Genomic DNA, 23,076 nt, shown 5'->3' with positions numbered 1-23,076 from the left:
CTATAATAGTCTTTATTCCATTAACACACTGTGATGTTTGACGTTTCAAACCTTTCAACAGGTAAAGAGGATATTTGTTACAGTAGCTATAATAGTCTTTATTCCATTAACACACTGTGATGTTTGACGTTTCAAACCTTTCAACAGGTAAAGAGGATATTTGTTACAGTAGCTATAATAGTCTTTATTCCATTAACACACTGTGATGTTTGACGTTTCAAACCTTTCAACAGGTAAAGAGGATATTTGTTACAGTAGCTATAATAGTCTTTATTCCATTAACACACTGTGATGTTTGACGTTTCAAACCTTTCAACAGGTAAAGAGGATATTTGTTACAGTAGCTATAATAGTCTTTATTCCATTAACACACTGTGATGTTTGACGTTTCAAACCTTTCAACAGGTAAAGAGGATATTTGTTACAGTAGCTATAATAGTCTTTATTCCATTAACACACTGTGATGTTTGACGTTTCAAACCTTTGTAAAGAGGATATTTGTTACAGTAGCTATAATAGTCTTTATTCCATTAACACACTGTGATGTTTGACGTTTCAAACCTTTCAACAGGTAAAGAGGATATTTGTTACAGTAGCTATAATAGTCTTTATTCCATTAACACACTGTGATGTTTGACGTTTCAAACCTTTCAACAGGTAAAGAGGATATTTGTTACAGTAGCTATAATAGTCTTTATTCCATTAACACACTGTGATGTTTGACGTTTCAAACCTTTCAACAGGTAAAGAGGATATTTGTTACAGTAGCTATAATAGTCTTTATTCCATTAACACACTGTGATGTTTGACGTTTCAAACCTTTCAACAGGTAAAGAGGATATTTGTTACAGTAGCTATAATAGTCTTTATTCCATTAACACACTGTGATGTTTGACGTTTCAAACCTTTCAACAGGTAAAGAGGATATTTGTTACAGTAGCTATAATAGTCTTTATTCCATTAACACACTGTGATGTTTGACGTTTCAAACCTTTCAACAGGTAAAGAGGATATTTGTTACAGTAGCTATAATAGTCTTTATTCCATTAACACACTGTGATGTTTGACGTTTCAAACCTTTCAACAGGTAAAGAGGATATTTGTTACAGTAGCTATAATAGTCTTTATTCCATTAACACACTGTGATGTTTGACGTTTCAAACCTTTCAACAGGTAAAGAGGATATTTGTTACAGTAGCTATAATAGTCTTTATTCCATTAACACACTGTGATGTTTGACGTTTCAAACCTTTCAACAGGTAAAGAGGATATTTGTTACAGTAGCTATAATAGTCTTTATTCCATTAACACACTGTGATGTTTGACGTTTCAAACCTTTCAACAGGTAAAGAGGATATTTGTTACAGTAGCTATAATAGTCTTTATTCCATTAACACACTGTGATGTTTGACGTTTCAAACCTTTCAACAGGTAAAGAGGATATTTGTTACAGTAGCTATAATAGTCTTTATTCCATTAACACACTGTGATGTTTGACGTTTCAAACCTTTCAACAGGTAAAGAGGATATTTGTTACAGTAGCTATAATAGTCTTTATTCCATTAACACACTGTGATGTTTGACGTTTCAAACCTTTCAACAGGTAAAGAGGATATTTGTTACAGTAGCTATAATAGTCTTTATTCCATTAACACACTGTGATGTTTGACGTTTCAAACCTTTCAACAGGTAAAGAGGATATTTGTTACAGTAGCTATAATAGTCTTTATTCCATTAACACACTGTGATGTTTGACGTTTCAAACCTTTCAACAGGTAAAGAGGATATTTGTTACAGTAGCTATAATAGTCTTTATTCCATTAACACACTGTGATGTTTGACGTTTCAAACCTTTCAACAGGTAAAGAGGATATTTGTTACAGTAGCTATAATAGTCTTTATTCCATTAACACACTGTGATGTTTGACGTTTCAAACCTTTCAACAGGTAAAGAGGATATTTGTTACAGTAGCTATAATAGTCTTTATTCCATTAACACACTGTGATGTTTGACGTTTCAAACCTTTCAACAGGTAAAGAGGATATTTGTTACAGTAGCTATAATAGTCTTTATTCCATTAACACACTGTGATGTTTGACGTTTCAAACCTTTCAACAGGTAAAGAGGATATTTGTTACAGTAGCTATAATAGTCTTTATTCCATTAACACACTGTGATGTTTGACGTTTCAAACCTTTCAACAGGTAAAGAGGATATTTGTTACAGTAGCTATAATAGTCTTTATTCCATTAACACACTGTGATGTTTGACGTTTCAAACCTTTCAACAGGTAAAGAGGATATTTGTTACAGTAGCTATAATAGTCTTTATTCCATTAACACACTGTGATGTTTGACGTTTCAAACCTTTCAACAGGTAAAGAGGATATTTGTTACAGTAGCTATAATAGTCTTTATTCCATTAACACACTGTGATGTTTGACGTTTCAAACCTTTCAACAGGTAAAGAGGATATTTGTTACAGTAGCTATAATAGTCTTTATTCCATTAACACACTGTGATGTTTGACGTTTCAAACCTTTCAACAGGTAAAGAGGATATTTGTTACAGTAGCTATAATAGTCTTTATTCCATTAACACACTGTGATGTTTGACGTTTCAAACCTTTCAACAGGTAAAGAGGATATTTGTTACAGTAGCTATAATAGTCTTTATTCCATTAACACACTGTGATGTTTGACGTTTCAAACCTTTCAACAGGTAAAGAGGATATTTGTTACAGTAGCTATAATAGTCTTTATTCCATTAACACACTGTGATGTTTGACGTTTCAAACCTTTCAACAGGTAAAGAGGATATTTGTTACAGTAGCTATAATAGTCTTTATTCCATTAACACACTGTGATGTTTGACGTTTCAAACCTTTCAACAGGTAAAGAGGATATTTGTTACAGTAGCTATAATAGTCTTTATTCCATTAACACACTGTGATGTTTGACGTTTCAAACCTTTCAACAGGTAAAGAGGATATTTGTTACAGTAGCTATAATAGTCTTTATTCCATTAACACACTGTGATGTTTGACGTTTCAAACCTTTCAACAGGTAAAGAGGATATTTGTTACAGTAGCTATAATAGTCTTTATTCCATTAACACACTGTGATGTTTGACGTTTCAAACCTTTCAACAGGTAAAGAGGATATTTGTTACAGTAGCTATAATAGTCTTTATTCCATTAACACACTGTGATGTTTGACGTTTCAAACCTTTCAACAGGTAAAGAGGATATTTGTTACAGTAGCTATAATAGTCTTTATTCCATTAACACACTGTGATGTTTGACGTTTCAAACCTTTCAACAGGTAAAGAGGATATTTGTTACAGTAGCTATAATAGTCTTTATTCCATTAACACACTGTGATGTTTGACGTTTCAAACCTTTCAACAGGTAAAGAGGATATTTGTTACAGTAGCTATAATAGTCTTTATTCCATTAACACACTGTGATGTTTGACGTTTCAAACCTTTCAACAGGTAAAGAGGATATTTGTTACAGTAGCTATAATAGTCTTTATTCCATTAACACACTGTGATGTTTGACGTTTCAAACCTTTCAACAGGTAAAGAGGATATTTGTTACAGTAGCTATAATAGTCTTTATTCCATTAACACACTGTGATGTTTGACGTTTCAAACCTTTCAACAGGTAAAGAGGATATTTGTTACAGTAGCTATAATAGTCTTTATTCCATTAACACACTGTGATGTTTGACGTTTCAAACCTTTCAACAGGTAAAGAGGATATTTGTTACAGTAGCTATAATAGTCTTTATTCCATTAACACACTGTGATGTTTGACGTTTCAAACCTTTCAACAGGTAAAGAGGATATTTGTTACAGTAGCTATAATAGTCTTTATTCCATTAACACACTGTGATGTTTGACGTTTCAAACCTTTCAACAGGTAAAGAGGATATTTGTTACAGTAGCTATAATAGTCTTTATTCCATTAACACACTGTGATGTTTGACGTTTCAAACCTTTCAACAGGTAAAGAGGATATTTGTTACAGTAGCTATAATAGTCTTTATTCCATTAACACACTGTGATGTTTGACGTTTCAAACCTTTCAACAGGTAAAGAGGATATTTGTTACAGTAGCTATAATAGTCTTTATTCCATTAACACACTGTGATGTTTGACGTTTCAAACCTTTCAACAGGTAAAGAGGATATTTGTTACAGTAGCTATAATAGTCTTTATTCCATTAACACACTGTGATGTTTGACGTTTCAAACCTTTCAACAGGTAAAGAGGATATTTGTTACAGTAGCTATAATAGTCTTTATTCCATTAACACACTGTGATGTTTGACGTTTCAAACCTTTCAACAGGTAAAGAGGATATTTGTTACAGTAGCTATAATAGTCTTTATTCCATTAACACACTGTGATGTTTGACGTTTCAAACCTTTCAACAGGTAAAGAGGATATTTGTTACAGTAGCTATAATAGTCTTTATTCCATTAACACACTGTGATGTTTGACGTTTCAAACCTTTCAACAGGTAAAGAGGATATTTGTTACAGTAGCTATAATAGTCTTTATTCCATTAACACACTGTGATGTTTGACGTTTCAAACCTTTCAACAGGTAAAGAGGATATTTGTTACAGTAGCTATAATAGTCTTTATTCCATTAACACACTGTGATGTTTGACGTTTCAAACCTTTCAACAGGTAAAGAGGATATTTGTTACAGTAGCTATAATAGTCTTTATTCCATTAACACACTGTGATGTTTGACGTTTCAAACCTTTCAACAGGTAAAGAGGATATTTGTTACAGTAGCTATAATAGTCTTTATTCCATTAACACACTGTGATGTTTGACGTTTCAAACCTTTCAACAGGTAAAGAGGATATTTGTTACAGTAGCTATAATAGTCTTTATTCCATTAACACACTGTGATGTTTGACGTTTCAAACCTTTCAACAGGTAAAGAGGATATTTGTTACAGTAGCTATAATAGTCTTTATTCCATTAACACACTGTGATGTTTGACGTTTCAAACCTTTCAACAGGTAAAGAGGATATTTGTTACAGTAGCTATAATAGTCTTTATTCCATTAACACACTGTGATGTTTGACGTTTCAAACCTTTCAACAGGTAAAGAGGATATTTGTTACAGTAGCTATAATAGTCTTTATTCCATTAACACACTGTGATGTTTGACGTTTCAAACCTTTCAACAGGTAAAGAGGATATTTGTTACAGTAGCTATAATAGTCTTTATTCCATTAACACACTGTGATGTTTGACGTTTCAAACCTTTCAACAGGTAAAGAGGATATTTGTTACAGTAGCTATAATAGTCTTTATTCCATTAACACACTGTGATGTTTGACGTTTCAAACCTTTCAACAGGTAAAGAGGATATTTGTTACAGTAGCTATAATAGTCTTTATTCCATTAACACACTGTGATGTTTGACGTTTCAAACCTTTCAACAGGTAAAGAGGATATTTGTTACAGTAGCTATAATAGTCTTTATTCCATTAACACACTGTGATGTTTGACGTTTCAAACCTTTCAACAGGTAAAGAGGATATTTGTTACAGTAGCTATAATAGTCTTTATTCCATTAACACACTGTGATGTTTGACGTTTCAAACCTTTCAACAGGTAAAGAGGATATTTGTTACAGTAGCTATAATAGTCTTTATTCCATTAACACACTGTGATGTTTGACGTTTCAAACCTTTCAACAGGTAAAGAGGATATTTGTTACAGTAGCTATAATAGTCTTTATTCCATTAACACACTGTGATGTTTGACGTTTCAAACCTTTCAACAGGTAAAGAGGATATTTGTTACAGTAGCTATAATAGTCTTTATTCCATTAACACACTGTGATGTTTGACGTTTCAAACCTTTCAACAGGTAAAGAGGATATTTGTTACAGTAGCTATAATAGTCTTTATTCCATTAACACACTGTGATGTTTGACGTTTCAAACCTTTCAACAGGTAAAGAGGATATTTGTTACAGTAGCTATAATAGTCTTTATTCCATTAACACACTGTGATGTTTGACGTTTCAAACCTTTCAACAGGTAAAGAGGATATTTGTTACAGTAGCTATAATAGTCTTTATTCCATTAACACACTGTGATGTTTGACGTTTCAAACCTTTCAACAGGTAAAGAGGATATTTGTTACAGTAGCTATAATAGTCTTTATTCCATTAACACACTGTGATGTTTGACGTTTCAAACCTTTCAACAGGTAAAGAGGATATTTGTTACAGTAGCTATAATAGTCTTTATTCCATTAACACACTGTGATGTTTGACGTTTCAAACCTTTCAACAGGTAAAGAGGATATTTGTTACAGTAGCTATAATAGTCTTTATTCCATTAACACACTGTGATGTTTGACGTTTCAAACCTTTCAACAGGTAAAGAGGATATTTGTTACAGTAGCTATAATAGTCTTTATTCCATTAACACACTGTGATGTTTGACGTTTCAAACCTTTCAACAGGTAAAGAGGATATTTGTTACAGTAGCTATAATAGTCTTTATTCCATTAACACACTGTGATGTTTGACGTTTCAAACCTTTCAACAGGTAAAGAGGATATTTGTTACAGTAGCTATAATAGTCTTTATTCCATTAACACACTGTGATGTTTGACGTTTCAAACCTTTCAACAGGTAAAGAGGATATTTGTTACAGTAGCTATAATAGTCTTTATTCCATTAACACACTGTGATGTTTGACGTTTCAAACCTTTCAACAGGTAAAGAGGATATTTGTTACAGTAGCTATAATAGTCTTTATTCCATTAACACACTGTGATGTTTGACGTTTCAAACCTTTCAACAGGTAAAGAGGATATTTGTTACAGTAGCTATAATAGTCTTTATTCCATTAACACACTGTGATGTTTGACGTTTCAAACCTTTCAACAGGTAAAGAGGATATTTGTTACAGTAGCTATAATAGTCTTTATTCCATTAACACACTGTGATGTTTGACGTTTCAAACCTTTCAACAGGTAAAGAGGATATTTGTTACAGTAGCTATAATAGTCTTTATTCCATTAACACACTGTGATGTTTGACGTTTCAAACCTTTCAACAGGTAAAGAGGATATTTGTTACAGTAGCTATAATAGTCTTTATTCCATTAACACACTGTGATGTTTGACGTTTCAAACCTTTCAACAGGTAAAGAGGATATTTGTTACAGTAGCTATAATAGTCTTTATTCCATTAACACACTGTGATGTTTGACGTTTCAAACCTTTCAACAGGTAAAGAGGATATTTGTTACAGTAGCTATAATAGTCTTTATTCCATTAACACACTGTGATGTTTGACGTTTCAAACCTTTCAACAGGTAAAGAGGATATTTGTTACAGTAGCTATAATAGTCTTTATTCCATTAACACACTGTGATGTTTGACGTTTCAAACCTTTCAACAGGTAAAGAGGATATTTGTTACAGTAGCTATAATAGTCTTTATTCCATTAACACACTGTGATGTTTGACGTTTCAAACCTTTCAACAGGTAAAGAGGATATTTGTTACAGTAGCTATAATAGTCTTTATTCCATTAACACACTGTGATGTTTGACGTTTCAAACCTTTCAACAGGTAAAGAGGATATTTGTTACAGTAGCTATAATAGTCTTTATTCCATTAACACACTGTGATGTTTGACGTTTCAAACCTTTCAACAGGTAAAGAGGATATTTGTTACAGTAGCTATAATAGTCTTTATTCCATTAACACACTGTGATGTTTGACGTTTCAAACCTTTCAACAGGTAAAGAGGATATTTGTTACAGTAGCTATAATAGTCTTTATTCCATTAACACACTGTGATGTTTGACGTTTCAAACCTTTCAACAGGTAAAGAGGATATTTGTTACAGTAGCTATAATAGTCTTTATTCCATTAACACACTGTGATGTTTGACGTTTCAAACCTTTCAACAGGTAAAGAGGATATTTGTTACAGTAGCTATAATAGTCTTTATTCCATTAACACACTGTGATGTTTGACGTTTCAAACCTTTCAACAGGTAAAGAGGATATTTGTTACAGTAGCTATAATAGTCTTTATTCCATTAACACACTGTGATGTTTGACGTTTCAAACCTTTCAACAGGTAAAGAGGATATTTGTTACAGTAGCTATAATAGTCTTTATTCCATTAACACACTGTGATGTTTGACGTTTCAAACCTTTCAACAGGTAAAGAGGATATTTGTTACAGTAGCTATAATAGTCTTTATTCCATTAACACACTGTGATGTTTGACGTTTCAAACCTTTCAACAGGTAAAGAGGATATTTGTTACAGTAGCTATAATAGTCTTTATTCCATTAACACACTGTGATGTTTGACGTTTCAAACCTTTCAACAGGTAAAGAGGATATTTGTTACAGTAGCTATAATAGTCTTTATTCCATTAACACACTGTGATGTTTGACGTTTCAAACCTTTCAACAGGTAAAGAGGATATTTGTTACAGTAGCTATAATAGTCTTTATTCCATTAACACACTGTGATGTTTGACGTTTCAAACCTTTCAACAGGTAAAGAGGATATTTGTTACAGTAGCTATAATAGTCTTTATTCCATTAACACACTGTGATGTTTGACGTTTCAAACCTTTCAACAGGTAAAGAGGATATTTGTTACAGTAGCTATAATAGTCTTTATTCCATTAACACACTGTGATGTTTGACGTTTCAAACCTTTCAACAGGTAAAGAGGATATTTGTTACAGTAGCTATAATAGTCTTTATTCCATTAACACACTGTGATGTTTGACGTTTCAAACCTTTCAACAGGTAAAGAGGATATTTGTTACAGTAGCTATAATAGTCTTTATTCCATTAACACACTGTGATGTTTGACGTTTCAAACCTTTCAACAGGTAAAGAGGATATTTGTTACAGTAGCTATAATAGTCTTTATTCCATTAACACACTGTGATGTTTGACGTTTCAAACCTTTCAACAGGTAAAGAGGATATTTGTTACAGTAGCTATAATAGTCTTTATTCCATTAACACACTGTGATGTTTGACGTTTCAAACCTTTCAACAGGTAAAGAGGATATTTGTTACAGTAGCTATAATAGTCTTTATTCCATTAACACACTGTGATGTTTGACGTTTCAAACCTTTCAACAGGTAAAGAGGATATTTGTTACAGTAGCTATAATAGTCTTTATTCCATTAACACACTGTGATGTTTGACGTTTCAAACCTTTCAACAGGTAAAGAGGATATTTGTTACAGTAGCTATAATAGTCTTTATTCCATTAACACACTGTGATGTTTGACGTTTCAAACCTTTCAACAGGTAAAGAGGATATTTGTTACAGTAGCTATAATAGTCTTTATTCCATTAACACACTGTGATGTTTGACGTTTCAAACCTTTCAACAGGTAAAGAGGATATTTGTTACAGTAGCTATAATAGTCTTTATTCCATTAACACACTGTGATGTTTGACGTTTCAAACCTTTCAACAGGTAAAGAGGATATTTGTTACAGTAGCTATAATAGTCTTTATTCCATTAACACACTGTGATGTTTGACGTTTCAAACCTTTCAACAGGTAAAGAGGATATTTGTTACAGTAGCTATAATAGTCTTTATTCCATTAACACACTGTGATGTTTGACGTTTCAAACCTTTCAACAGGTAAAGAGGATATTTGTTACAGTAGCTATAATAGTCTTTATTCCATTAACACACTGTGATGTTTGACGTTTCAAACCTTTCAACAGGTAAAGAGGATATTTGTTACAGTAGCTATAATAGTCTTTATTCCATTAACACACTGTGATGTTTGACGTTTCAAACCTTTCAACAGGTAAAGAGGATATTTGTTACAGTAGCTATAATAGTCTTTATTCCATTAACACACTGTGATGTTTGACGTTTCAAACCTTTCAACAGGTAAAGAGGATATTTGTTACAGTAGCTATAATAGTCTTTATTCCATTAACACACTGTGATGTTTGACGTTTCAAACCTTTCAACAGGTAAAGAGGATATTTGTTACAGTAGCTATAATAGTCTTTATTCCATTAACACACTGTGATGTTTGACGTTTCAAACCTTTCAACAGGTAAAGAGGATATTTGTTACAGTAGCTATAATAGTCTTTATTCCATTAACACACTGTGATGTTTGACGTTTCAAACCTTTCAACAGGTAAAGAGGATATTTGTTACAGTAGCTATAATAGTCTTTATTCCATTAACACACTGTGATGTTTGACGTTTCAAACCTTTCAACAGGTAAAGAGGATATTTGTTACAGTAGCTATAATAGTCTTTATTCCATTAACACACTGTGATGTTTGACGTTTCAAACCTTTCAACAGGTAAAGAGGATATTTGTTACAGTAGCTATAATAGTCTTTATTCCATTAACACACTGTGATGTTTGACGTTTCAAACCTTTCAACAGGTAAAGAGGATATTTGTTACAGTAGCTATAATAGTCTTTATTCCATTAACACACTGTGATGTTTGACGTTTCAAACCTTTCAACAGGTAAAGAGGATATTTGTTACAGTAGCTATAATAGTCTTTATTCCATTAACACACTGTGATGTTTGACGTTTCAAACCTTTCAACAGGTAAAGAGGATATTTGTTACAGTAGCTATAATAGTCTTTATTCCATTAACACACTGTGATGTTTGACGTTTCAAACCTTTCAACAGGTAAAGAGGATATTTGTTACAGTAGCTATAATAGTCTTTATTCCATTAACACACTGTGATGTTTGACGTTTCAAACCTTTCAACAGGTAAAGAGGATATTTGTTACAGTAGCTATAATAGTCTTTATTCCATTAACACACTGTGATGTTTGACGTTTCAAACCTTTCAACAGGTAAAGAGGATATTTGTTACAGTAGCTATAATAGTCTTTATTCCATTAACACACTGTGATGTTTGACGTTTCAAACCTTTCAACAGGTAAAGAGGATATTTGTTACAGTAGCTATAATAGTCTTTATTCCATTAACACACTGTGATGTTTGACGTTTCAAACCTTTCAACAGGTAAAGAGGATATTTGTTACAGTAGCTATAATAGTCTTTATTCCATTAACACACTGTGATGTTTGACGTTTCAAACCTTTCAACAGGTAAAGAGGATATTTGTTACAGTAGCTATAATAGTCTTTATTCCATTAACACACTGTGATGTTTGACGTTTCAAACCTTTCAACAGGTAAAGAGGATATTTGTTACAGTAGCTATAATAGTCTTTATTCCATTAACACACTGTGATGTTTGACGTTTCAAACCTTTCAACAGGTAAAGAGGATATTTGTTACAGTAGCTATAATAGTCTTTATTCCATTAACACACTGTGATGTTTGACGTTTCAAACCTTTCAACAGGTAAAGAGGATATTTGTTACAGTAGCTATAATAGTCTTTATTCCATTAACACACTGTGATGTTTGACGTTTCAAACCTTTCAACAGGTAAAGAGGATATTTGTTACAGTAGCTATAATAGTCTTTATTCCATTAACACACTGTGATGTTTGACGTTTCAAACCTTTCAACAGGTAAAGAGGATATTTGTTACAGTAGCTATAATAGTCTTTATTCCATTAACACACTGTGATGTTTGACGTTTCAAACCTTTCAACAGGTAAAGAGGATATTTGTTACAGTAGCTATAATAGTCTTTATTCCATTAACACACTGTGATGTTTGACGTTTCAAACCTTTCAACAGGTAAAGAGGATATTTGTTACAGTAGCTATAATAGTCTTTATTCCATTAACACACTGTGATGTTTGACGTTTCAAACCTTTCAACAGGTAAAGAGGATATTTGTTACAGTAGCTATAATAGTCTTTATTCCATTAACACACTGTGATGTTTGACGTTTCAAACCTTTCAACAGGTAAAGAGGATATTTGTTACAGTAGCTATAATAGTCTTTATTCCATTAACACACTGTGATGTTTGACGTTTCAAACCTTTCAACAGGTAAAGAGGATATTTGTTACAGTAGCTATAATAGTCTTTATTCCATTAACACACTGTGATGTTTGACGTTTCAAACCTTTCAACAGGTAAAGAGGATATTTGTTACAGTAGCTATAATAGTCTTTATTCCATTAACACACTGTGATGTTTGACGTTTCAAACCTTTCAACAGGTAAAGAGGATATTTGTTACAGTAGCTATAATAGTCTTTATTCCATTAACACACTGTGATGTTTGACGTTTCAAACCTTTCAACAGGTAAAGAGGATATTTGTTAAAGAGGATACAGTAGCTATAATAGTCTTTATTCCATTAACACACTGTGATGTTTGACGTTTCAAACCTTTCAACAGGTAAAGAGGATATTTGTTACAGTAGCTATAATAGTCTTTATTCCATTAACACACTGTGATGTTTGACGTTTCAAACCTTTCAACAGGTAAAGAGGATATTTGTTACAGTAGCTATAATAGTCTTTATTCCATTAACACACTGTGATGTTTGACGTTTCAAACCTTTCAACAGGTAAAGAGGATATTTGTTACAGTAGCTATAATAGTCTTTATTCCATTAACACACTGTGATGTTTGACGTTTCAAACCTTTCAACAGGTAAAGAGGATATTTGTTACAGTAGCTATAATAGTCTTTATTCCATTAACACACTGTGATGTTTGACGTTTCAAACCTTTCAACAGGTAAAGAGGATATTTGTTACAGTAGCTATAATAGTCTTTATTCCATTAACACACTGTGATGTTTGACGTTTCAAACCTTTCAACAGGTAAAGAGGATATTTGTTACAGTAGCTATAATAGTCTTTATTCCATTAACACACTGTGATGTTTGACGTTTCAAACCTTTCAACAGGTAAAGAGGATATTTGTTACAGTAGCTATAATAGTCTTTATTCCATTAACACACTGTGATGTTTGACGTTTCAAACCTTTCAACAGGTAAAGAGGATATTTGTTACAGTAGCTATAATAGTCTTTATTCCATTAACACACTGTGATGTTTGACGTTTCAAACCTTTCAACAGGTAAAGAGGATATTTGTTACAGTAGCTATAATAGTCTTTATTCCATTAACACACTGTGATGTTTGACGTTTCAAACCTTTCAACAGGTAAAGAGGATATTTGTTACAGTAGCTATAATAGTCTTTATTCCATTAACACACTGTGATGTTTGACGTTTCAAACCTTTCAACAGGTAAAGAGGATATTTGTTACAGTAGCTATAATAGTCTTTATTCCATTAACACACTGTGATGTTTGACGTTTCAAACCTTTCAACAGGTAAAGAGGATATTTGTTACAGTAGCTATAATAGTCTTTATTCCATTAACACACTGTGATGTTTGACGTTTCAAACCTTTCAACAGGTAAAGAGGATATTTGTTACAGTAGCTATAATAGTCTTTATTCCATTAACACACTGTGATGTTTGACGTTTCAAACCTTTCAACAGGTAAAGAGGATATTTGTTACAGTAGCTATAATAGTCTTTATTCCATTAACACACTGTGATGTTTGACGTTTCAAACCTTTCAACAGGTAAAGAGGATATTTGTTACAGTAGCTATAATAGTCTTTATTCCATTAACACACTGTGATGTTTGACGTTTCAAACCTTTCAACAGGTAAAGAGGATATTTGTTACAGTAGCTATAATAGTCTTTATTCCATTAACCTAATCCTTTCTAACATTGCAGAAAACTGTGTGTGACATTTGATATTTCAGATTGTAAATCAGACATTCAGTATATTTGAAAGTGTGTATTACTTAGGCAGCTATAAAGCAATTCCCTAAACAATGGCAGGACTAGGTCTGGGTGAGAAAAACAATTTTCCAAATTATCTACTAAACTTAAAAAATTGCAGAAATTGTCATTTATTTTGAAATTCTTAGAAATGTCAGTTATTACATGAAATTAATTTGACAAACTAAAAATAAGATTCTCCAACTGCGTTCCAAATTTGCAATTGGCTAATTTGGCGAGTGCCAAAGGTAGTCGTTAACGTAGTTACTGTAAACCATGAAATACATGTGAGTAATATCAATTATGTATCATTTTCGCACACACTCCAATTATGCCTTACTTTCCAGACTGGCATTTGTAATTGTTCTATCTAGAGGGTAACTAGTGAGGTGTGTTTATTTGTTTCTGGGTTTTTTTTTCAGTGGCATCAATATCATCGGGATCTTCTATGTCTGACAGACCACTGACATCGTCTGTAAATGTGGACACAGGTTCGTACTGTACCTACATTCAGCACTGAGGCCGATGTAACTCAGTAGTATTAAAGGTTACACACTATGGTTTTTTTCTTCATTTCTTTGACATCGTCTGTAAACGTGGACACAGGTTCGTACTGTACCTACATTCAGCACTGAGGCCGATGTAACTCAGTAGTATTAAAGGTTACACACTATGGTTTTTTTCTTCATTTCTTTGACATCGTCTGTAAACGTGGACACAGGTCCGTACTGTACCTACATTCAGCACTGAGGCTGATGTAACTCAGTAGTATTAAAGGTTACACACTATGTTTTTTTTCTTCATTTCTTTGACATCGTCTGTAAACGTGGACACAGGTTCGTACTGTACCTACATTCAGCACTGAGGCCGATGTAACTCAGTAATATTAAAGGTTACACACTATGGGTTTTTTCTTCATTTCTTTGACATCGTCTGTAAACGCGGACACAGGTTCGTACTGTACATACGTTTAACACGGAGGCCGATGTAACTCAGTAGTAACTCAGTAGTATTAAAGGTTACACACTATGGTTTTTTCTTCGTTTCTTTGACATCGTCTGTAAACGCGGACACAGGTTCGAACTGTACCTACGTTTAACACGGAGGCCGATGTAACTCAGTAGTATTAAAGGTTACACACTATGGGTTTTTTCTTCATTTCTTTGACATCGTCTGTAAACGTGGACACAGGTTCGTATTGTACCTACATTCAGCACGGAGGCCGATGTAACTCAGTAGTATTAAAGGTTACACACTATGTTTTTTTTCTTCATTTCTTTGACATCCAGGGGTGGGACATAGCCCAGTGGTAAAGTGCTTGCTTGATGTGTGGTCGGTTTGGGATCAATCCCCGTCGGTGGGTACATTGGGCTATTTCTCGTTCCAACCAGTGCACCACGACTGGTATATCAAAGGCCGTGGTATGTGCTGTCTTGTATGTGGGATGGTGCATATAAAAGATCCTTTGCTACTAATGGGAAAATATGTTGGGTTTCCTCTCTATGACTGTGTCAAAATGACCATATGTTTGACATCCAATAGCCGATGATTAATAAATCAATGTGCTCTAGTGGTGTCATTAAAGAAAACAAACTTTTTTGTTTGACATCCAATAGGTGATGTGTATTTTTGTGCTGGGGTGTCATTAAACCATTCTTTCATTCATTCATTCATTCATTCATGTGTTCATTCGTTCTTGCATTCATTCATTCATTTCAATACATTCTTACGTTTACAGGATGACACTGGTATCTTAAGGCAGTAACCAGTTATTCTTTATATATATCTAGTGAGAACATTGAGCTGTATACTTTTAAGCATGAAAATAAGGTGGTTATGTCTAATGAGCCCTGTGAGGTGTATAATTTTAAACTTGAAAGGTAAGCAGCTTTATTATCCACTTTGTTCAACATAACTGAATTAATAAAAATCGTACGAATCAAATGTGTAATAACAAGTGTAATGATGTAATTTTGGGAAGCGATGTCATAACATGACATTGCTTCTCTAGTCGGACTTTTAACTTCATGTATCTGCTGAATACATTAAGTGTGAAACGTAGACAGTGGGTGGCACCATTCACCACTGAAAATCATGTTTAAAATTTCAGAAGACCAGACTGATGGACGGACAGACAAATGGTCGAGAAGGAATATCATTGCCAGCTTTTGGTCAGGATCGAACTTTGTTCCCGTGACCTCGCCATTGTAAGTCTTATTAAAGGGACATTCCTGAGTTTGTTGCACTTTTTGAGATGTTATCGACTAACAAAGACTTTTTAACGATTGTAATTACATATCAATATATATTTCTGCATAAAATATTAGTGGCTGTATATTAAACATGTTTCTGATCGTTCTAATATTTGTACTAGGCTAAATTTCATTTTATTTCCAAAACTATAATGTCCCTTTAATAATAGTATCAGTTTTTTGGTAAAAAAGTGCTGTTACCCTTTCCACTGTGGACTGACATTGTGAGGTGATGTGCATGGCTCTCCACCCCTGACATCACCTACGTTTCTGGGGACAATACATAATATGAACCGGAGAAGAAAAAACAAATCACTTTTTGTCCATCTATACAGGGATCCCAGGGAATTTGCCTTTGATAACCTCTAACTTACCCTTTTCAACAATTCTTTGACCCCCCTCCTCCTCCCCCCCCCCCCCCCCCCCCCCCCCCCCCCCCTTAATATCACTTTGATATGTACCAAGATATTTTTAACCATATGAGTATGGGTTTATGACATGGATATTATGGGTAAGTTATACAATAAATTGTAGCCTGATATTTATTTCTCTAGTTTCTGGTTTTTTTAGTGACCCAGCTGAACATTACCTACTTCCGCCATCCGACCGGGTTCCAGTTGTTATCTATGACTACGAGCCCAGCTCTGTGATAGCTTACGCTTTGAGGTAGGATATCATATATTACTGTTAAGAGTCCAGTTCTGTGATTGCTTACGCCTTGAGGTAGGACGTTATGTGTTATAACTATGAGCCGTGCTCTGTGATAGCTTGAGGTAGGATATCAGTTTTTTGCCAATTGCAGACCCGATATATGGAGTGGTTGGGGCACAATTTCAAGTTGAAGGGACCCAGTCTCTAGTGGAGTAGTGGGGCACAAGCCAAACTTAAAATTGTTTTCCCTATTACTGTATTTTAGTATAGGTTTGGAATTTCATCATCAACAGGAGCGTATCCACGATTTTGTAAAGGGGGTCACAAAATTCTACAAAGTTACTAGTTTAGTTTTAAAGGCATATTATCACAGACCACTGACCTATTTAATGGTCTAACAAAGTATTACCTGAACAAAAATAATTTGATTTGTCCCTAAATGTACTTTATTCAACCATCTTCATAACCACCATACTTCATTTATTAATGATATTTTGTAAAAATAATTGAAATTCTGGCAGTGGTCCATAATTAAAAAACTAACATTGCTGAGAGGGTTGACATGGATTTCACTCCATCATGGTGTAGTTAAAGTGATGCAATAGCTAGATTTGGTCTGTGAAAATTAATGTAATTTTGATTTATTATTATTTTTTAGAGAAATAAGGTCCTTAAATCTGTGACAGTATGCCTTTAAGTAGCAAAATAGATATAGGGCTATTTTATCCTCTCTTTTTTTCTGTCAGAAACTAATGATTTTGATAACTGCATTTTACTATTATTCTATTACTATATTAATACCACTGTATTATTACATGCTTCAGCTCCAGTGACTATCATGTTCGTCTACGAGAAATTCAGTCTTGTTTTGGCTCGTCTAAGAAAGACAATTCAGGGTAAGTTGTGCACATCATATTTAAAGACCAGGCTAGGGATTTTCGAACCTATCTTACCACTGTGAAATTGTAAAACCAACATAGCTATGATGTCACTACAGCAAATGCCATAGTGATGTCATAGCTTACGATGGTTTTACGATTTCATAGCACTAACATATCTACAAAAATATGGACCAAAGGCCCTAAAATATTTAGAGACTAGACTAAAATCTTTTTAAAAAAAGAAGAAGTTTGTTTTGTTTAAAGACACCACTAGAGCACATTGATTATTATACATCAACTATTGGATGTCAAACATGTAGTAATTTTGACATATAGTCTTAGAGAGGAAACCCGCTACATTTTTCCATTAGTAGCAAGGGATCTTTTATATGCACCATCCCACAGACAGGATAACACATACCATGGCCTTTGATATACCAGTCATGATGCACTGGCTGGAACGAGAAATATCCCAATGGATCCACCGATGGGGATCGATCCCAAACCGGCCCTGTATAAAGCGAGCGCTTTACCACTGGGTTACATCCCACCCTAAAATCTCTTAATGATGTCATATACATATACAATCTGTATGACATTGCAATGATGTTAAAATCTCTTAATGATGTCATATACATATACAATCTGTATGACATTGCAATGATGTTAAAGTCTCCGACTATCACAGTCTTGAGTTTAGACTCATGGGCACCAGGCCAGGAGGGTACGGGGAGTAGTAAGTTAGGTTTGGGGACTTGGCTTGAGTTTAGACTCGTGGGCACCAGGCCAGGAGGGTACGGGGAGTAGTAAGTTAGGTTTGGGGACTTGGCTTGAGTTTAGACTCGTGGGCACCAGGCCAGGAGGGTACGGGGAGTTGTAGGTTAGGCTTGGGGACTTGGCTTGAGTTTAGACTCGTGGGCACCAGGCCAGGAGGGTACGGGGAGTAGTAAGTGAGGTTTGGGGACTTGGCTTGAGTTTAGACTCGTGGGCACCAGGCCAGGAGGGTACGGGGAGTTGTAAGTTAGGTTTGGGGACTTGGCTTGAGTTTAGACTCGTGGGCACCAGGCCAGGAGGGTACGGGGAGTTGTAAGTTAGGCTTGGGGACTTGGCTTGAGTTTAGACTCGTGGGCACCATGCCAGGAGGGTACGGGGAGTTGTAGGTTAGGCTTGGGGACTTGGCTTGAGTTTAGACTCGTGGGCACCAGGCCAGGAGGGTACGGGGAGTAGTAAGTTAGGTTTGGGGACTTCGCTTGACTTTAGACTCGTGGGCACCAGGCCAGGAGGGTACGGGGAGTAGTAAATTAGGCTTGGGGACTTGGCTTGAGTTTAGACTCGTGGACACCAGGCCAGGAGGGTACGGGGAGTTGTAGGTTAGGCTTGGGGACTTGGCTTGAGTTTAGACTCGTGGGCACCAGGCCAGGAGGGTACGGGGAGTAGTAAGTTAGGCTTGGGGACTTGGCTTTAGTGACTATATTGTTTAAAGCATCATCTTTCAGGCTTGGTGGGATGAGTTCATATGCTCCCAATGAAAAAAAATGCCTATGAAGTGGCGATAGCGGGTTTCCTCTCTCTCTCTATCTGTGTGGTCCTTAACCATATGTCTGATGCCATATAACCGTAAATAAAATGTGTTGAGTGTGTCGTTAAATAAAACATTTCTTTCGTTCCTGTCTGTTGAGTTCATCATTAAATAAAACATTTCCTTCCTGTCACGTATGTGGTGTTGTTAAACAAACCAAAATTTACTGTTTCGTTTTGCAGCACATCAAAGAGTGGGGATTCTCCATTGACCGGTGCTGACATTGGCAAAGAAACTGGTAACTACTTTTTGTTGTTAATTTTATAATCTTTGTAACATCATGCCACTGTTAACATGTTAACATGGCAAGCTTCCAGATCTTAACTTTCAAATATCTGTTTGTCTTCTAACATTTCCACGGGCCATGATGTAGCTCAATGGTTTAGAGTGCTCGCCGGAGGTGTGATAGGTCATTGGATCAATCACCCTCAATGGACATTGTTTTTTCTCCCTCCGAATTAGTGCATCATAACTGGTACATCAAATATCATGGTATGTACTGCTCTGTCTTTGAGAAAATGTATGTAGAAAATATGTCATTCAATGGTTTATAGCACTGGCCTGAGGTGTGATGGGTCATGGGATCAATCACCCTCAATGGATTTGGGTTTTCCCTTCCGAATCCATGCATCATGACTAGTATATCAACAGCCATGGTATGTGCTGTCCTGTCTTTGAGAAGGTGTATGTAGAAGATATGTAGCTCAGTGATAGAGTGCTAGCTTGAAGTGTGGTGGATCACAGGATCGATTACCTCAATGAACTTTGGGTTTTACCCCTACTAATCAGTGCACCAGGACTGGTACATCAAAGGCCATGGTATGTGCTGTCCTGTCTTTGGGAAAGTGTATGTAGAAGATATGTAGCACTTGCCTGAGGTGCAATGGGTTGCAAATCGATCACATTCATTGGACTTAGGTTTTCCCTCCGAATCAGCGAACCACAACTAGTACATCAAAGGATATGGTATGTGCTGTCCTGTCTTTGGGAAAGTGTATGTAGAAGATATGTAGCACTTGCCTGAGGTGTAATGCGTTGCAAATCGATCACATTCATTGGACTTGGGTTTTCCCTCCGAATCAGCGCACCACAACTAGTACATCAAAGGATATGGTATGTGCTGTCCTGTCTTTGGGAAAGTGTATGTAGAAGATATGTAGCTCCATGGTTTAGAGCACTGGCCTGAGGTATGATGGGATCGATCACACTCAATGGATTTAGGTTTCCCTCCGAATCGGTGCACCACAACTGATATATCAAAAGCAATGGTAGGTGCTGTCCTGTCTGTGGGAAAGTGAATATAGAAGATCTGTGATCCCTTGCTGCTTTATCTAACATTTGACCAATATATTGCTAATTTTCTAACATTTAAAGAAAGAAATTGGTAAATTCTTTAAATTCCTATCTCATAAGCTTATTTCATTATTAACATATTAATATTTTCCATCATTTAACATTTCATTATTAAAACTACTTCTGTTTATATTTTGTGTTAGTAACTGATATAGAATGGGAAATTAAAGACTAACTTAACACAGTTTTATTTTCCACATGGTGTTAAAAAATGTTTTACAGGCTCAAACTTCACCATTTTGGAAAAGGGATACATGTGCATATATGTGTGTGTGTGTATATATATATATATATATATATATATATATATATATGTGTGTGTGTATATATGTATATATATAATGTCTTGCTCAAAAGAAAAGAAGTTAAAAGCAAAGCCAAGTATTTTGTTATGTGTGTTTGTTTTTAACCCGATTATTAGGTCAAAAAAGAACAGGAAGTGGGATGCTGTCATTTTTTCGTGGTCCGAAAGACCAGAGTCCGTTTTTGTCGCGGAAAGCGGATTACGCTGATGCTGTCCGGTATACAATAGGTTCTGAATCTTCTATCCAGGAAGGTACTTTGTGGCTCCTTGTCCTTGCATGTCTTTCTCAGGGCGACCGACCTAATGGGAAATAAATTCCACAACTTTGTATATATTTATTTTTAAGTGTGTGAACGCCTTTTCAAACAATAATTTATAGTGCGCGAAAATGCCTTTTTTCAGGAAAATAATTTAAACGGTGTGAAAAATGCTATAAATGTAATAAGAATTGGTTGTTTAAAAAAAAAAATTATAGTGAATTTGAAAATAATTCCGAATATTTGACATCAGTTCCGGAATTCCAAGTACGGGATGAAAATTCTGGAAAGTTGGTCGCCTTGCTTTCTGGAGTCAGTGTCTGTCTGTCTGTCTGTGTAGTTGGTGGCTCTTTCTTCATACATGCAGCAGTGTCTGTGTTTCTCTGTCTGTCTGTCTCTCTGTATACTTTGTGACTTTTATTCATGCATGTAGCAGTTTTACAAAATGTCTTGTTAGAGTCTGTCTGTCTGTTTTACAAAATGTCTTGTTGGATTCTGTCTGTCTCTTTTACAAAATGTCTTGTTGGATTCTGTCTGTCTCTTTTACAAAATGTCTTGTTGGAGTCTGTCTGTCTCTTTTACAAAATGTCTTGTTGGAGTCTGTCTGTCTCTTTTACAAAATGTCTTGTTGGATTCTGTTTTTCTGTGTACTTTGTGGCTTTCTGTTCATGCATGTAGAGGTTTGTACAAAATATACTACTCAAAAGAATTTAAGGGTCAGACGATATTTTCGACATTATTTTCTGAATGTCAGTTATATTAGCTAGACCATAATGTCACGCATGGTATTGTTCCATTTTGACGAAAGTGGGTCTAAGCAACCCATAAATGAATTAAAATCCACTGTCATTGACACTGTCGACTAGTTCTAATGGCGAAAACATGCTTACATTTGCATGTAAATTAGGGCAAAAGCGAAAGGTCTGCTAAGTGCCCATAACTTGCTTTTTCACAAAGTGCTTCATTTGCACGCTTTGCATGTGTATTCCATGTTCCCAATGCTGAATTTCTGTATAATTGGAGCTTGCGTTCGTGTACGGTGCACACTCCAAATTCGACAATGGTACGACGTCAACTGACTATCGAAGATCGAGGAAGGGCTATTGCTTGGCTTCAGGATGGCAATACGCAAAGAAATGTTGCTCTGAGACTTGGTGTCAGTCAGAGTGTCGTTGGCCGACTGTGGCAACAGTACCAAGCAACGAATTCTGTTCGAAATCGTCCACGTTCGGGAAGACCCCGAAGCACTACTAATAGAGAGGACCGCTACATCACCAATATGGCTCTACGTCAACGCACAACCACTGCACGCCGATTACGTGACAATCTGCGGACTTCGACTGGAACTCGAGTGTCTGATCAAACCATACGCAATCGTCTGAGAGCCAATAATCTACGCAGCGTCATGGTGTGGGGCGGCATCTCTATCCACCACAGGATCCCCCTCTATGTGGTGGATGGCAATCTGAATGGAATCCGCTATCTGAATGAGATTATCCGGCCGTTGGTTCTTCCAGGCCTTCAGCAGATTGGCGGCGGGGCAGTTCTGCAGGATGACAATGTCAGACCCCACCGCGCCAGGGTGGTAACAGACTTTCTCAGACAACAAGGTATCGCCAGGATGGATTGGCCAGCATATTCGCCTGACTTGGCCCCAATAGAGACCGCCTGGGGCGAATTAGGCATGAGAGTTCGGGATAACCATGCCCCTCCGGCCAACCTTCATGATCTGGGTCAACTTCTTATGGCAGAGTGGCAGGCCATTCCCCAAGAGTTCTTCAGACGTCTGATCAACAGCATGAGGCAATGATGTGTCGAGTGTATTCGCGCCAGGGGTGGATTCACACACTATTAAACGAATGTTCTAATGTGTAAAATCCATGTTTGACAACCTTCAACTTTGACAGCATGTCATGTGACTTTCTTGTATACAGTGACGTTTATTTGTGGGTTTTTGTAAATATGGAACAATAAATTAAATTTTTGGTGTAGTTTACATCATCAATCTAATACACTCTGAAACTTAT

The 23,076-nt window shown here is 35.6% G+C and overlaps 1 protein-coding gene across 3 annotated transcripts in view; it reads left to right on the top strand.

Moving 5' to 3' along the window:
* Window positions 1-23,076, top strand: part of LOC121387428 (1-phosphatidylinositol 3-phosphate 5-kinase-like) — a 126,458-nt gene that overhangs the window by 76,685 nt on the left and 26,697 nt on the right. The window contains exons 30-35 of one of the 3 annotated variants that reach the window (XR_005959818.1): window positions 14,195-14,263; window positions 15,883-15,979; window positions 16,595-16,690; window positions 17,500-17,571; window positions 19,318-19,373; window positions 20,910-21,009. Coding sequence is in view for 2 of the 3 variants with exons in the window: in XM_041518539.1 (XP_041374473.1) it covers window positions 14,195-14,263; window positions 15,883-15,979; window positions 16,595-16,690; window positions 17,500-17,571; window positions 19,318-19,373; window positions 20,910-21,044 (525 nt within the window). In the remaining variant the exon portion in view is untranslated. Of the gene's footprint in view, window positions 1-14,194; window positions 14,264-15,882; window positions 15,980-16,594; window positions 16,691-17,499; window positions 17,572-19,317; window positions 19,374-20,909; window positions 21,045-23,076 lie in introns of all 3 variants that reach the window. The other 2 variants (XM_041518539.1, XM_041518540.1) reach the window with 2 other exon arrangements.

The sequence above is a fragment of the Gigantopelta aegis genome, chromosome 13 (assembly GCF_016097555.1).
Source record: "Gigantopelta aegis isolate Gae_Host chromosome 13, Gae_host_genome, whole genome shotgun sequence".
NCBI lineage: Eukaryota > Metazoa > Mollusca > Gastropoda > Neomphalida > Peltospiridae > Gigantopelta > Gigantopelta aegis.
This window is presented reverse-complemented; position numbering and strand designations above follow the sequence as displayed.